This window comes from Lutzomyia longipalpis, chromosome 3 (genome assembly GCF_024334085.1).
Source record: "Lutzomyia longipalpis isolate SR_M1_2022 chromosome 3, ASM2433408v1".
NCBI lineage: Eukaryota > Metazoa > Arthropoda > Insecta > Diptera > Psychodidae > Lutzomyia > Lutzomyia longipalpis.
Window position 1 is genome coordinate 2,788,920 of NC_074709.1, and position 15,056 is coordinate 2,803,975.

Genomic DNA, 15,056 nt, shown 5'->3' on the forward strand with positions numbered 1-15,056 from the left:
CACCTGAATAAAATTCTCGGGGATTTCTCGCAACCCTGTTTTTTTATTTAATGATTTGTGACAAAAGGTGACAAATAAGTCGTGGGTGTGAGATTATTGAGTAATTAAACAATGTTTTTAAAAAAATAAACATTTAATTACTTTATTTTCCTTCATTAAAAATTAAAAACTCTTTGTGACAAAATGAACAGATTAATATCTTAAAAGGCTTTTAAATGAGAAAAAAATGATTTATTTTCATTTACTTAACCCTTAAAGACAAATATGAAATGAAAATTAGCACCGATATGGCATTAAAATTATTCAAAGAAGTCAGTTATTAACTAAAAATTCTTAAATTATCGCAAAAGAAATTCTTAAAGTCGTCCTTTATTCGAATCTTTGATTATACGAAAATAAAAACATTTTATTCCATTTTTGTGTACCTACTCAAAGTCAACAAAGAAAGTTTGGCGAACGTATCAGGGTTAATTGCTTAATTTATCGTAATTAATCAACTAGCTAAGAATTAAAAGGATCACTAAGGACGAAAATCAAAGAAGCATAAAACTGTTATTTTAGTTTTTCTTAAGTATTTGAACTTGACCTAAAAAATAATTTTTTGCTGACTGAATAAGTTATTGTCTTTAAAGGGTTAACAAACAATCTTTCCCTTTTTATTCAAATTAAACCTATATTGTAGCGATTATTTATGTCTTGCACACCTGACTCATTGTCAGAGAAAAATGCATGTTTATCCGAAAAGCACACAAAAAGAGAAAATTCGGTGAGCCTTAAAAATAAATTTTCTGCACAGTGCATTCATTTATCATTGAGCCGAAATCTTTATTGTTCCGGAATTGCGAAAGTAGCGACGTATTTTTTCACTTTTTTTTAAACTTTTTTTTCGCAAAAGGAACGCTGAATGTCGCAAGTTGTTGTCATAAAAATACACCTTCTTGACCATTCCAATAAATTAACTTGCGTGCTGATGAATTGTAGGCAGCAAAATAAGATCAAAATGAAATGTGAAGGAAAGCAAAAAATTCAACATGAAAGATAAAAGCTAAAAAATAGATGTTTTGATGAATGAATTTTAAAGGTCTTTAATAAAATTATGTATCAGAAAAAAAGAAAAGAAGAGTTAAATACAAGGAGCTTCCTTACCTTATCAAGAAATTGTCCGTATGCTTCTTCTTGCTTTATTCCTTTACCTCATTTTTGATAACTTTTTAATTACGCTTCCTCTGAACTTTAATTTCTTGAGAAATATAAACCCTCTGTGAATCAGAAAAAGTTTTTTCTTGTCAAATAGGTCGTAAATAAACTAAACAATTCCTGGTTCTACTTTAATATTATTTCCGATGTTTCACAAATCAATAAACCCATATTTCATCAAATTGAATGATGGCGGCAAAAGATTTGATTTTTCTGGACGCAAAGGACGCTTATCCCCTTAACCTAAAATAAAAATGAATTTACCAAAAAACGGTTATTGAAGATGTCCCATATTGACCCCAAGGCGAATTTCAAATCTCAATCAATTTTCTGTAGGACCATCATGGCCAATCTAATGTGAATTTCAATTTGAGTCGTGGTTTTTCAGGGACGCTCTAATGAGCTAAAAAATTACTATTTTGTTTGTATTTTTCGGGAGTGATTTTTCGTGCCATTTTCAGGTGTGTGGGGCGTGTTAATTAGTATTTTAAGTGGCGCGAGCGTGTGCTGAGAGTCCTCAGAGATGAATGAGCCAATTAATTTGGCAAAGGTGAGTGTGGGAATGGCAGGAAAAATGTGTGAAAAAAATTGCAATGACTAAAAATCAATACGCCCTCAAGTGGCGCTCTGGCGCAACACCCGACATGTCCTTCACACGGGGGGAAAGAAATGTCCTTTTTTTGCGAGAAAGGGGAGCCCTAATGGGGATGTTGTTTCCTTTGCAGGTTGCTGGGAAGTATGGGGCAATCTATGAGGCATACTACAACAAAGCCAACCCCAAGGGAACACCCGGAATTGGGGCCATGGAAGCTGCGACCTTCCTCAAGAAATCCACCCTCAGTGACGTTGTCCTGAGTCGAGTGAGTTAAATTTTTTTTTTTGAGATTTTCTTCTTGCTGAAGGAGTTTTTCTTTTTGTTTGTAGATATGGGACTTGTCGGATCCCCAGGGGAGGGGCTTTCTCGATAAGAATGGCTTCTACACAGCCCTGAAGCTCGTTGCCCTTGCTCAGGAGGGTGAAACGATTGCAATGAAGAACATTTACATGGAAACACGGAATCCTCCGAAAGTTGGTGACATCCCCAAGATCCCACCGCAGGTGCCTCCACCGGCAGCCTCAATGCTCAATCCTGGATCCGTCGAGTGGGCCATGAGTGCCGTGGATGAGGCAAAATACAAGAAAACCTTCAATTCCCTTCATCCGGAGAATGGCCTTCTGCCGGGGAATAAGGTCAAGGGTGTTCTCTTGGAGTCAAAACTCCCCATGGATACACTCGGCAAGATCTGGGATCTAGCGGATCAGGACAAGGATGGGAGTTTGGATGTCTACGAATTCAGTGTGGTGAGTTCTCACAAGTTCTGAATGTTTGTAGTGATTTCCCCGCAGGAAGGTCAGAATGTCTTATCGCCCTAGATTTTTAAGTATTTTTCCATAATCTGGCCATATCTCTGTGCGTTTAAATGTTTGCCTTTCACTTACATTACGGCCTGGTGCGTCTTATCACTGTAAGACACTCCAAGGAGGTGTGTGAGAGGCTTTGTTTCTCGTGCGTGCTAACCAGAGAAAATTTATCTTGTACAAAGAGAAGGAAAATCTACTTCCTCCGATAAGCCAAGCACATTGATAAGGTTTTGTTTTTTTTTTTTCTTTACCAGCGAGAAATTCTTTTTCAATTTTTTTCTTTGAATTTAATTCTAAATTTAATCGATTTGTGCAATTTATAAAAGAATTTAGTGTAATTTGACATGAATTATGCTGATAAAATGAATAATATTAAAATAAGAAAGGGGTAAATGGCATCTTGGGGCTACACAAAATGCAAATTTACTTATCATATTAGGCGGCAATGGGTCTTGGCTTCTGTACAACGCAAAAGTCTGATAAGATTTCATGCGCAAGTAAATCTTTATTGAAGTACTACTAAATGCCCTGAATGCCAAACAATCTCAACACAAAAGCACTCGAGGAAGAATTTTATTTTTATTTGATTTTTTTTCGTGCCCTTTAGGCGATGCACCTTGTTTACCACGCTCTGCAGAAGCGTCACATTCCAGCTGCACTTCCAAAGGCTCTCCAGAAGAATGCCATAAAGTCCACACCGGCTCCACCCACACCACCCGAGGAGCCGGAACTCTTTGCGGAATTCCCCACGGATCTTGCTCCACCACCGGCAGTGCCAGCGCAGATCATTCCACAGGTCCCCGTGGCTCTGTCAAATCTCAATTTGCTTTCGGATGAGCCACCAAAGGTGCCGGAAGTGGATTGGGTGATTACGGTGGAGGAGAAGAGGAATTTCGATATGATTTTCAAGCGGAGCGACTTGGACAACGATGATTTGGTGTCTGGACTTGAGATTAAGGATATTTTCCTGCAGTCGGGTGTGTCTCAGGCCTGTCTGGCCCACATTTGGGCACTGTGTGATACAAAGCAGACGGGTAAGCTGAATTCGGAGCAATTTGCCCTGGCTCTGTGGCTGGTGGAGCGGAAAAAGAAGGGTATCGATCCACCGAGTGTGCTCCCACCCAATATGGTGCCGCCGAGTATGAGGGGGGCAGAAGCCGTGGAAGCCCCGGCGATGGTGCCGTCAAAAACCCCGGAGCCGACTTACTCAAATCCCGAACTGAAGATGATGGCGGAGGAGATTGAGAAGATTGTTACGGAACGGCGGGCCCTTGAGCGGGAGATGTCTCAGCGGGCAGCGGATATTGTGATTAAGACGGGTGAGATAAGGAGTCTGCAGAAGGAGATGGACACTTTAACGGCAACACTGAAGCAGCTGGAGCACCAGAAGGTGGAAGCTCAGAAGCGCCTCAATGATTTGCAGGATCAAGTGAAGAAGATTAATGAGCAGTGCGTGAAGCAGGAGGAAACGATTAAGGAGCAGGAAGCTGAGGTGAATGCACGACGGTCACAGTTGCAGAGCCTCAAGGATGAGGAGATGAATCTGTCGAAGGAGTATGACCAAAATACCAAAGAACTCGAGGGTTTAACCCTCCAACTCCAGGATACTCAATTGCAAATCAGTCAGATGAAGGCAATGATTACGCAGCTGCAGGAGAGTCAGCGACAGATGCGAGATGCCCTTGATTCCTGCAATTCTGCCATTGAGTCTGGGGATCCGGATATTGTGTCTGATTACTATCTCAAACTCAATCCGGACTTCCGTGAGGTTAGGGAGCAAATGGAGACAGAGAGTAAGCCCAAGGAGTCCCCGCCGGTTTCCACATCATACTCATTTGATAACAAATTCGAAGATGGTGAGAATTCTTTTTTTTTTTTTTGCAAACTTCTCCAGGGAATTTCTTCTATTTATTTGTCTTTTGCTTTTAGATCCCTTCAAACCCAAGACGGATGATTCTTGGGGCGATCATCCATCAGGATTCGATGATAGCTTCGATACACCCTTTAATGGGCAATCAAAGGGGCATAGTGACGCCTTTGGGGATGCCTTCGGCGGGACAGGAAACACAAATTCAGCCCCAACGGCGGGAAGTGAGACGAAAGATAAATTCGACGAGGATCCTTTTGCAATTCTGCACGCACCCACGACGGGTGGGGCACCGAATTTGCACACAAACATTGCACCAAGCTCACAAATGGCATACAGATCAACTTCACCCATTCCAGCGCTGCCACCTAAGAAGTCAAAGCAGCCACCACCGAGACCAGCACCACCTAAATCAATTCAGGTAGGATTTTAAATTGAATTATATTTTGCCTCTAATTTGATTTTATTATTTTCCTTCTTTTTTTTTATTCAAAATTTATTTTTATTATTTTTTAATCAATTTCTTGAGGAAATTTAAATTAAATTTGTAGTGCTTACTACATTATTGCATTGAATATTAGTACAACAGTTAAATGCTATTGTTTCGCAACCTGAATGTCCTGAGTTCAAATCCAGTATTGGCTGGATTTTTTTTCCAACAAAAAACTGCTTTTCAAATACTTTGGAATTTTTCTTTTTAACTAAAAGAAAAACTCCAAAGGTTCCTCGTGAAAAGAGAAAAAGAAAAAAAAAGTGAAGAAAATCTTTCCTTTGTTTCCAGACTAAAGTGAAACAATTCGAGTCAGAATCAAATGATTTCGCGAATTTCGCTGACTTCAATAAGGTAAGATTTTTTCTTCACACTCCGATGCTCATTTCTTTTTTTTATGTTGATTATGCTTTCTTTTATTTTCGCAACATGCTTTGGTCCCTCGCTAATTAATCTTTTTTTTTTTTGCTTCTTCTTTGCTTTTGGGTTTTGGCAGTTCTTTTAGCAACTTTAAAGCCAACAACAATGGCTGTCCGCAATTGCAACTATACTTTTGTTCGTTTTCATTTTTTTTTATGAAATCCGTTTAGTTATTTTTCGTGTTTTCTTTAGTTTTTTTTTAAATTTTTTTTTAGAACAACAAATAGTGATTCAAAAAGTTTTATAAAAAAATAGAATAAAAGGCAAAATTTTGCAATTACAGTGAACACCATCATGAGATCTTCACTGAAATACAGAGCGTTCTTCTAAAGAAGAAAACAAAAACCAATAAAAGACGTGAAAAAAAGATGATAAAGTTGTTGTAAAAGTATAGCAGCAATTGACAACCATTCATCTGGCGTTGTATGGGGCAAATGAGAGGAAAAAAATAACAAAAACTAACGCTAAATAGACGTTTTATACTAAAAAAAATAAAGAAATAAAATCAGAAACAAAAATTTTCCAAGGAAAATCAAGAACAATGAAATCGAAAGTAAAAGTATAAAAAAAATGAAAATATCATCGTGCGCATCACAGAAAGTTACAAAAAAATATATATCCTTAGGTAGATAATAACAAAAAAAAACGCTTCTTCTAACCTATTGAAAAAAAAAGTAATAGTATTTCCTATTAACACTTATCTTGTTGGTTTTGTGTGTTTATCAATGCTGAAGAGGTAAAAAAATATTATTATTATTATAAATAAACGTATTATGGTGGTTCAGGAACACAAAATATGATGCAAATATTAGATTATAATAAATATATTAGTAAAAATCGCATAAAGTGAAAATTTGAAAATATTAAAATGTCTAACTTCATTCTCTTACCTTCATTCGACTAACCCCCTCCCTCTACTAATATGCTTTCCTTGTGGATCATCTGTATTAACTTTAAAAAAAAGCACGGTGAAGAGATTGTTGTGAGTTGAAGAAAATATTCCGGCAGCTTCTAAAATATTTTGATTTTCGTAAAAAAAAATTTCTTGAAAAGTTTTACTCAAAACTTAATAAAACTGTTGGCTAGAAATTACAATGAAAAGTAGCTGATTGAAAAATAATCTCTTCACTGTGCTAAAATCACATTTTATCTAACGTGAGTGATGTATTCCAAATGAAAAATTTTCTAAAATTAATATTTCAATTATTTTTGATTCAATATTTTGAAAAAAATATCCATGATTCTGTAAAGAAATCTTTCTTTTAAATTTCCTTCAAATTCGTCTTATAAGAGATCTTGTAATTTTTTTTGTTTTTCAATAAAAAAAACCTTTAATTTTAGTCTAGACACAAATAACCATAAAGTAAGTTCACGTGTTTAATTAATTTCTTAAACGACTTGAAAAATAAACCTTCATACATTTTCATTTAACTTGTGAAAAAAAGTTTGTTTTTTTTCCGTATAATTGAGTTTATAATCAAAATTTTAGATATTTTATAGCACAAAATGTGTCTTGGCTATGAGAAGTAAAAATACGTTTTTTTATTTGATTTAGAAATTGGAAAAGAGAAAAAATCTTAAGAGAAAAAAGCTTATCATCGTTTTATTCCTTTTCTTATAGACGATTCTTATTTGCTATAAAATTCATAGACAGCGCCCCCCCCATATTTGTCAGGTGCCTGTGGTGGTGATTTTTTGAAAGTTCAGCCTTTTGAAACTCTTAATGTCAGAGTTTTAGCTAATAATCAAAATATTAGATTTTTATAGCATAAAATGTGTCTTTGCTATTTGATCTAAAGTCATATTTCCAATTACTATAAAATTGACAAACAGCGCCCTCATTAATGATATTGTTAGTATTTCTCAGATCCTTTAAAATTAGAAATTGAAAAAAGATAGATTTTTAACAGAATCAAGGTCATTTTATTTTTCTAATTTTTTTGGAATACGCTTTCCAAAAAACTTTGATTTTTTTTGTTCAAATTTAATTTTAATTTATTTCTCGATGTATTTTCCTGTGGTACAGCACGTCAACGATTTTAGCGATGATCCATTCAAAAATTATCGCTATGAAGATCCATTCCATATTGCTGATCCTTTTGGGGAGGATGTGAAGTGATTGATGAGAGAAATCAGTGTCAAAAAAAAATCCCATGTTATTCATTTCTTGTGCTGAAGAAGTAAAATATACACAAAACACATACAAAAATACAGCGGAATGATTCAAAGATTCATCTCTGTGCTCAAGAGGTCATACAGGTCGCAAATTTGCGAGAAAACGGTAAGAATTTTCAATAATGCAAAAGTCATTTTCATTCACCTTATTTTATGGAATATTCAGCGTTTATTTTTTTTCAATTTTTACAGTATATAATATTCTTCAATGTTCCATCATCTTTTTTTTTAATATAAACAAATTCAAAATGAACTTGAATTTTTTTCACATCTTTCTGGTACAGATATGTTTTCCGTAGCAGAGTTATTTATTAAACTCTTTTTTTTTTGTTTCTCTAAATGTTACAAATATGTTTTTTATTACATTTTTCATATTACGCTTTTACTAAACTTACTAAAAAAATGAATTTAGTTACAAATTGACATAATTTAAGGATTCACATAATTTTTTCTTTTAATTTATCTTATACAATGGAGTTGTCCGGATATTAGGAAAATGAACTTTTATTTTCTCTTTAAATATTATTTTTTATAGTGAAATAAAGATTATCTATTGAAATTCCTATGTTAAAAGCTTCTTCCCTACTATTTCCTATTTTATTTTTATTTTTTATAATTAATAAATATTTATATAATAATATAATTTTTACAATGGATAAAAGAAATATAAGCAATAAACCGCTTGAAGAGCCAACTTATACAAATGTGAATTTTAGCGGTAGTTGGAAAATTATTTAAAAGTGTATCATGAGAAAAACTTCATAGCCGTGGCGTCATATGTGGAAAGCATTCCAGATTCTTTGGGGGTTGGAACAGGTTCATTCTCATTTCTCCATTTTTTTTTGATTATTTTTTTTAATAGTTAATTTTCAGTTAATATGAGACTTTATGAGTTGTTAAAAAACTAGTCCAAAATGCAGGATTTTAGATTATACAGAGAATAATTTTGATTTAGCTAAATTGGACGGGTTTTACACTTGAAACTACGTTTTGGGCTTTCCGTTCGAGGCTTTCGATTTTGAAGAAGAAAAATTAGAGATATCATTAAAGTTAATGTTAGCGTCTTAATTTCCTAATATATTCATTATAAATTCATAGAATATTGCTTTTATTTAGTTAAGTTTAACAAATTGAATTAATTTACAAAAGGTTTCAAGTCTTAGGGAGTTATCACACTTGAGCTCTAAGCGCTTGATGCTTAAGATTTTACATGTGACAAAACGAGAAAAAATACCGTTGTTTTCTCTTTCGTACTCACATAGAGGTTATGATGCTCAAGCACTTGGAGCTTAAGTGTGATAGCCCCGTTAGAATGGCTTAAATCGTAAAGATTCTTCTAAAGAAAATGTTTTAAAGTGATTTGAAATAAATTCATTTTGCGAAGGTTTTTTTGAGCTTGTTTTCTTAATATTTAAGTATTAAATATTCTGAAATATTTTTTTTATCCAATTTTAAAATTTAAAAAAGGATTTTGAAAAATAAAGAGATAGTTTTAAACTCTGATAAATTCAGTGAAAATTTTCAGTTAAAAAAATCTGAAAAGAATAACATTCTTGGAAGAGATATTTAAGAATTATTTAAAGAAAAACAAATATTTCTAAATAGGTAAAGACTTTCAGGAGAATTTACTTCGAAAGATTGCTCCTGAAATACATAAATCAAGCTTCTAATTAATGACTAATTCTTATAATTTCAAATTAATCTCTTTGACCCTGGAAAGCTTAAAAGCTTTCACAAAAATTAATTTCTAGAATTTCCTTAAAATTTTTAAAAGTTCTAGCACAAAATTCTCAATTAATTTTAAACGTAAATCGAAAGCCAAAAACGATTAAAGATAGTTCTTTGGTTCAATTTTATCTTCCTTTTTCTTCAATAACTGGCAGCGTGAATTATTAACTAATATATTTAGTAAAAAAAATGTGTGCAGCAAAAAGGAAAAGTAGAGAATGAATCTACTGGTTCCGGTTGTTTGTTTTTTGGAAATTGCTTTACAATATGCGAGAAAATTATGTGTAATATATTTTATATTTTTTTTTATCAAATGGTTATTAAAATGTTTATTTTAAAAGAGATAGAGAGAGAGAGAGTTACTTCGAAAAGTGCAATCGCAGTATTTTTTTTTACGCTTCTTTTTAATGCATTAGCGATTGGAGGTTTTAAAGAAAATGAAGATGGGTTTTTTTTACAAAAGAAATTAGGTAATAATGGGATGAGCTTTGAATGGGAAAAGCAAAAGCCTAAATAAGAAAATGAGAAATGAGCTTTTATATAGAAGAAAGCTTTACTTTTAGTGTGTGGGGGTGTGTGTATTATATAGATGTGTATACAGTGTGTTTTTATGGGTGTATTTCTGTCTGTGAGTACGGGGAAAACAAATATTTAAAAAAAACGAAACAAAATAAAGGGAAATAAAGTTTAAAAAAAGCTTTAACAAGTTTGAATAGAAAATTAAATATAATAAAATTAGAGTACTTACAGAAGAGATACATTTTAATGTGGAAGATGTATATTGTCTCGTCGTAAAATATATATAGTACAATATATATAGAGTACGGTAGTTTCGTAAAGAAAAGAAAGCTTCTTAGTCGTTCATGCAGATATTTAGATATCTTTAAAATAAAGTAAATATAAAAAATTAAAAATAAGAAAAATTCATAGTTTTATAAAATTATTTAACAAAAATTGAAATTAGTTTATCGTTTTTTTTGGTTTTCTTATTGTAAAATCATTTTTAAACATAACAAAAAGAATATATACCTCTGTATTTTATGTAAATTCATGTAAGACTTATTATGTTTTTTTTCCTAGAGAATTGTTTCCCAAAAAAAGTATATAGGAGAGTATTTTTTTCCTTGATTTGTTGTTTTTAATGTTTCTTTTTGGAGTGTGTAAAAATTGAAAAAAACTGTTGATTTGTATTTTTTTGGCTGCTGGTTTACCAACTAAAAAGTTTTATGAGTAAGAAACTCAATAGTAGAGATGTGAGTAAATTGTTAGACGGGTAGAAAAGTGAAGTGGATGTGTTACACATATCTTCCTCGCAAAAACACATATGTCCATTGCCTGATTTTTCCATCATACACACATGATCCACCATAAAGAGATTTATCTGCAGTTGTGATGTACACATTCGTCGAACTACCTCGTAAGCTGCAAAGATAGGTGGCAGTTTGAATTTCAAAACTTTTCTGACATTTTCTTTGAAAAAGTTGTCAAAAAAGAGCCTTCGGTTATTTTCGGGAGGCTTTCGGAAGTGTTCGTGTAAGTAAGTAATCAAATTATTCAGCGAAATTCAAATTTGATTTTCACGGTTAATTTGTACACCGGATAATGACGTGTGGACATTTCCGCTTGTCGCAAAAATTTGCATTTTATTGATTTTTGTGTTCAACAACAATGGTTGAATGGGATTGAATTTCAATTGAGTGTGCTTGAAAAGTGAATGAGGCAATGAAATAAAATAAAATAAAATACTCACGAGTCTTGGAGTGTCTAACCATTTTCACGCAGCACCCATTGCATGTCATCAAGGGCGGTTGGTCGCGTGGTAGGGCGGTATAATTGAAAGGATCTTTGCACCGTGGGTCAGTCCATGAGTCGCACTCGTAGCAGTAGATTGAGCGTGCTGGAAAATCAATCAAATTCTTCACTATGCCAATGTTATTAATAAATTCCAATTTGTTTTAATTTTGTTATCATTGCACACACAAACATCAACTAATCAATACAATGAGGAGTTATTATTGAGTTGGATATTGCTTACTTTGGCATTCAGCATTCACGTGAGGAATCCAAAACCAAAATGGTCCAAAGAAAGCTGTTTTACGGAAGCACCGATAGTTAGCATTAGAATACAATAAGTTAGATTGAAATACATGTAACAGGGAATTAATCTGGCGCAATCTATGGGTGTAAGAGCTTTTGCGTTAAATTACATGAAAAAACATCATTACTGTTATGACATGAAGAAAATGTCGGGACAGCTATATACTAAGAAAAAAATCGACGACTTTTTAATTTTATATTAAATCTAATTTGTGAGCGACACAGTCAACTTACTTGGGAAACATTTATATGCCCAAGAAGTCTTTAAAATCGTTGAAACTTTAAATTATACAAATATAGTAAAAAATACAACAATTTTTGTTTATAATATGAAAAATCATTTTTCGCCATTGCTGATCGTCTTTCTCATTTGCATCACGGACACTCAATGGAATGGAAAGTGTCCAAAAAGAATTTTTAATTTTTGAAAAAAATAGAAGTATTTTTAAGATAAAAAAAAATTGTCTAATACTTTGTGATTTTACCTAAAAGTAATGCTGTCCATATCACAAGCCGTAGTCCCATCTCCAGTGTAAGACCAACTGAAAGATAAAAATCGACTATAATTTATCATTTTTTTTTGTATATTAGGTCTATGTTCAGTGAAGTCAAGGAAGGTCTTTAAATACCCTTAAGTTTTAATTTATAGGTAAAAATTAATTATTTTCAGGCAGAAAAAATCGAAAAGGAGATTTTCAAATGTTTAACGTTAAAATAAAGGTCAAACGTTCGAATAAAATAGCCTATCAAACAATGTTGATCGTTGAAAAAGAAACGACAGGTTTTTTGGGGAGTTGAAAGAATGATAAACGTTAGAAAACAAATCGTGAAAAGAAAAAAAACTGGCGCTGGATTAGAAATGTCAGGCGTTGAAAGAATGTCAGGCTTTAGAAAAGAAACGTCAGATGTTAGAATAAACGTCAAACGATAAAAAGAATTCATCATGCATTAGAACAGTAACATTTGCCGTTAAACAAAGAAATGTCAGGTGTTTGAATAAACGTCAATCGTAAGAAAAAATCATCAAATGCTAGACAAGAAACGTCAGGATTCTTTGAGCTAATTCTTTAAGCATAGAAACATTAAAAGTAGAAGTAAAAGAAAATGTCAGGGATTTGAAAAGAAACTTCAGACGTTAGAATAGAAATGTCACAGAGACTTGACTTAATATACCCCGGTCTCCCATACAGAAAATATAATAATTTTCTTAATTTTTAATACTATTTTATTCATTAAAAATCTTATTGTTCATTTAAAAAAATATTTTTGCATCAAAATTTATTCTTCTCTCATTTAATCGAGATTCTTTGCATACCGCAAATTTCTACTCATTCTTTGCAATAAGAATTATGGTTGTACGCTAAGAGATTATTATCTCACATTGAATTCGGTGAATGTTCATTAAGTTCTTCATAAATATAATCATAAAATATTGAGTTGAATGGTGGTTATAGAATTGGGCGGAAATTGTAATTCTTCAGGCAGTTCTTTCGAATGAATTACTTAGAGTTCTTTTTTTTGTGAGCAGGCGTGAGAAAAAGAGAATAGGAGAAAATTCCGATGGGAATGAGGAAAAACATACATTGAGGAATTATTTGAGGCACTCAGAAATGCAGTGTAAACAAATGTGGGGATTTAATTATAACATTTACGAGATGAGTGAATGAAAGCGCGTAAAAGAACGTCCATTTAATCAATATTATATTTTGCAATTTTGACGTGTGTGGGGGGATATATTTTGGTTCTACCTCGTAGGAAAAAAAATTGTCTGCACATGTAGTTTTTATTTTTATCACAGAAGATACTCTTTATGAGACGCTTTTTTTTCAATTCCTATAAGTGGATTTCTATAAATACACCACCCCAAACTCACAGAGAGAACCGCAAAAGCGAGAGATCGTTAAAAAATGAAACTAAAATTAACAAATCTCATCGAATTTTGCTCACTTCCAATTTCAATGCGGATTTTCCTTCATTTTCTCCGTGGGAAGGAAATGTTTTTTATTTTCACTTCTTTGTGGATTTTTCAAGAGAATTATTTGATCCCAATTTTATTAGTCAGCTGATTGCACGCATATGACGGAGAATTCTATAAAGTTCTCCGTCATTTTGCTCTCATTGCAAGGACGGAGAAAATTTTCCACATTTTGTCCTTGCAGGGAAATTTTTTTCTGCACTTTTCCCGATTTTTTTCAAGCATCATTTCAACTTTTTTATGATTTAATTTGATGAGGTTGTGAAGGAGGAAAAGATTAATTGTTTTAATTGAAATCAAGGAAAAGAGAATGCAATGAGAAAATAAAAGGGGAAATATTTGTACCTTGGCAGAAAGAAAATCGGATATTTCCTCTCGCAAAGAAAAGTGCAGCAGCTAAATTCTATCTCACAAAATTTTCTTCACTTTCCACACCCAAATTGTGCAGTTGTGGAAAATCTTTTACAAAATTCACCTGCAGAGGTAAATTTTTCTTCTTTTTTTTCTCAACACACAACCAAGTCTCGCCCCCCCAAAAAGGGACCTTTTTACGTTTTTCACGTTTTCCTTCCACCAGAGGAAGGAAAAGTTCTCACACACACAGTTTAGCACTAATTCACTGCACTTTTTCCATTGTGAACTCCACTATTCTGGTTGTGGATGGAAATCCTTCCTTGGCAGGTGTTGTTGATGATGTTAAATTGGTGAAAATTCCGATTGCATTTCCCAGCAGTGTGACGCAGAGGATCTGTGTGTTGTCTGTTCCTCGCAGTGGTTCTTTGGACGGTTCTCAACCAAAAAGGCGAATATTGATCCGTTGCCGACTCTCACATTGGCCTACATTTCTCTCTCCGCACGCTCTCTTTTGGTGGACTCTCCTCGTAAGCACCCGTGTCTGACTGAGCCCCACTTTTCACATGCCGCGGAAAACTGGGGAAAGGCGCACGAGGAAGCGCCACAGGCACTGCTTTCCCCGCATTCAAAAATGTGCTTCGGCATTTTCGCAGCAATACAACATTTCCCCGCTTGAGTGTACATATGTATGTATTTTGGGGGTAACATGACGATGGGGGTGGTCAAGTGAGATGAATTTGATACTACTGTGCAAACTGCTGAGTATATAGAGAACAAATATCTCGAAAATATCAAGGAGATGTTTATTTTTTCTAACAAAAGGATTGTTAGATACTTGAGAGATCTGAAAATTCCTCTTTTGATATAGAATTTCACAGGACTCTTCTTTTTAGGATTAGGCCCAGTATTTTAGGATTGTGTAAGGGGTGCACGAGATGAGATAAAGTACCGGCTTAGCGTACTGTAGATTGGGGTAAAATTGCGTAATTTTATATTTCTTTAAAAAAAACAAACATTTCAAAAATGCAGAAAATTAGGAAGATTAGATTAAGCTATGAAGTAACTGAATTTGAATTGAATTTAATTCTTATTTAATTAATAACAATTAAATTTCAATCATAAAATATTTCTTTCATGAACAAAAAAATGGAAAAGTACTTTAATAATAATTTTAAGAATTTTTCATAGAAATCAGCTAGAAAATAACTCCAAAGACTTGATAAAATGCAATCAATGACGTCACTACATGAAGCATTCGTGCTGATGTTTCTTAATTAATTAATCTTTCTATTTTCATGTATTTTAAGATAAATTTGTAATATTTTTTTTACAACAATTGAGCAATTATTTTC

The 15,056-nt window shown here is 33.3% G+C and overlaps 5 protein-coding genes across 15 annotated transcripts in view; 4 read left to right on the forward strand and 1 right to left on the reverse strand.

Moving 5' to 3' along the window:
• LOC129794093 (GPI mannosyltransferase 3) overlaps window positions 1-15,056 on the forward strand; it is a 1,193,052-nt gene that overhangs the window by 619,706 nt on the left and 558,290 nt on the right. The window lies entirely within an intron of this gene.
• LOC129794120 (cytoplasmic tRNA 2-thiolation protein 1) overlaps window positions 1-15,056 on the forward strand; it is a 1,132,104-nt gene that overhangs the window by 558,758 nt on the left and 558,290 nt on the right. The window lies entirely within an intron of this gene.
• Window positions 1-15,056, forward strand: part of LOC129794129 (plasma membrane ascorbate-dependent reductase CYBRD1) — a 1,128,201-nt gene that overhangs the window by 554,855 nt on the left and 558,290 nt on the right. The window lies entirely within an intron of this gene.
• Window positions 1,573-10,457, forward strand: LOC129794071 (epidermal growth factor receptor substrate 15-like 1). 7 transcript variants are annotated; one of them, XR_008750992.1, is made up of 8 exons: window positions 1,579-1,747; window positions 1,923-2,057; window positions 2,122-2,538; window positions 3,206-4,454; window positions 4,528-4,886; window positions 5,247-5,309; window positions 7,402-7,656; window positions 7,743-10,457. XR_008750992.1 is itself a non-coding variant. In XM_055834664.1 (7 exons), exons 1-7 carry the CDS (start codon window positions 1,721-1,723, stop codon window positions 5,458-5,460), a joined length of 2,259 nt encoding a protein of 752 aa, XP_055690639.1. In that variant the 5' UTR covers window positions 1,573-1,720; the 3' UTR covers window positions 5,461-6,254. The 7 variants fall into 7 exon arrangements, 5 of the variants coding, with proteins under 5 accessions (XP_055690639.1, XP_055690638.1, XP_055690641.1 ...); XM_055834664.1 differs by lacking the exons at window positions 7,402-7,656; window positions 7,743-10,457 and adding an exon at window positions 5,452-6,254 and having other exon boundaries at window positions 1,573-1,747; XM_055834663.1 differs by having other exon boundaries at window positions 7,402-10,457.
• LOC129794172 (protein quiver) lies at window positions 10,394-14,251 on the reverse strand. Of its 2 annotated transcripts, none has more exons than XM_055834822.1 (5): window positions 13,696-14,251; window positions 11,861-11,917; window positions 11,314-11,367; window positions 11,029-11,175; window positions 10,394-10,700 (listed from the first exon to the last, which is right to left on the reverse strand). In XM_055834822.1, exons 2-5 carry the CDS (start codon window positions 11,898-11,900, stop codon window positions 10,486-10,488), a joined length of 456 nt encoding a protein of 151 aa, XP_055690797.1. In that variant the 5' UTR covers window positions 11,901-11,917; window positions 13,696-14,251; the 3' UTR covers window positions 10,394-10,485. The 2 variants fall into 2 exon arrangements, with proteins under 2 accessions (XP_055690797.1, XP_055690798.1); XM_055834823.1 differs by lacking the exon at window positions 11,314-11,367 and adding an exon at window positions 11,610-11,654 and having other exon boundaries at window positions 13,696-14,226.

Coding starts and splice junctions, on each gene's coding strand:
- LOC129794071 (XM_055834663.1), top strand. CDS start 1,721: ATGAATGAGCCAATTAATTTGGCAAAG. Junction 1,748..1,922: donor AGCCAATTAATTTGGCAAAG/GTGAGTGTGGGA, acceptor TTTCCTTTGCAG/GTTGCTGGGAAGTATGGGGC. Junction 4,455..4,527: donor TGATAACAAATTCGAAGATG/GTGAGAATTCTT, acceptor TTTTGCTTTTAG/ATCCCTTCAAACCCAAGACG.
- LOC129794172 (XM_055834822.1), bottom strand. CDS start 11,900: ATGGGACTACGGCTTGTGATATGGACAGCATTACTTTTAG. Junction 11,368..11,860: donor ATGGACAGCATTACTTTTAG/GTAAAATCACAA, acceptor TCCGTAAAACAG/CTTTCTTTGGACCATTTTGG. Junction 10,701..11,028: donor GGTTAGACACTCCAAGACTC/GTGAGTATTTTA, acceptor CTATCTTTGCAG/CTTACGAGGTAGTTCGACGA.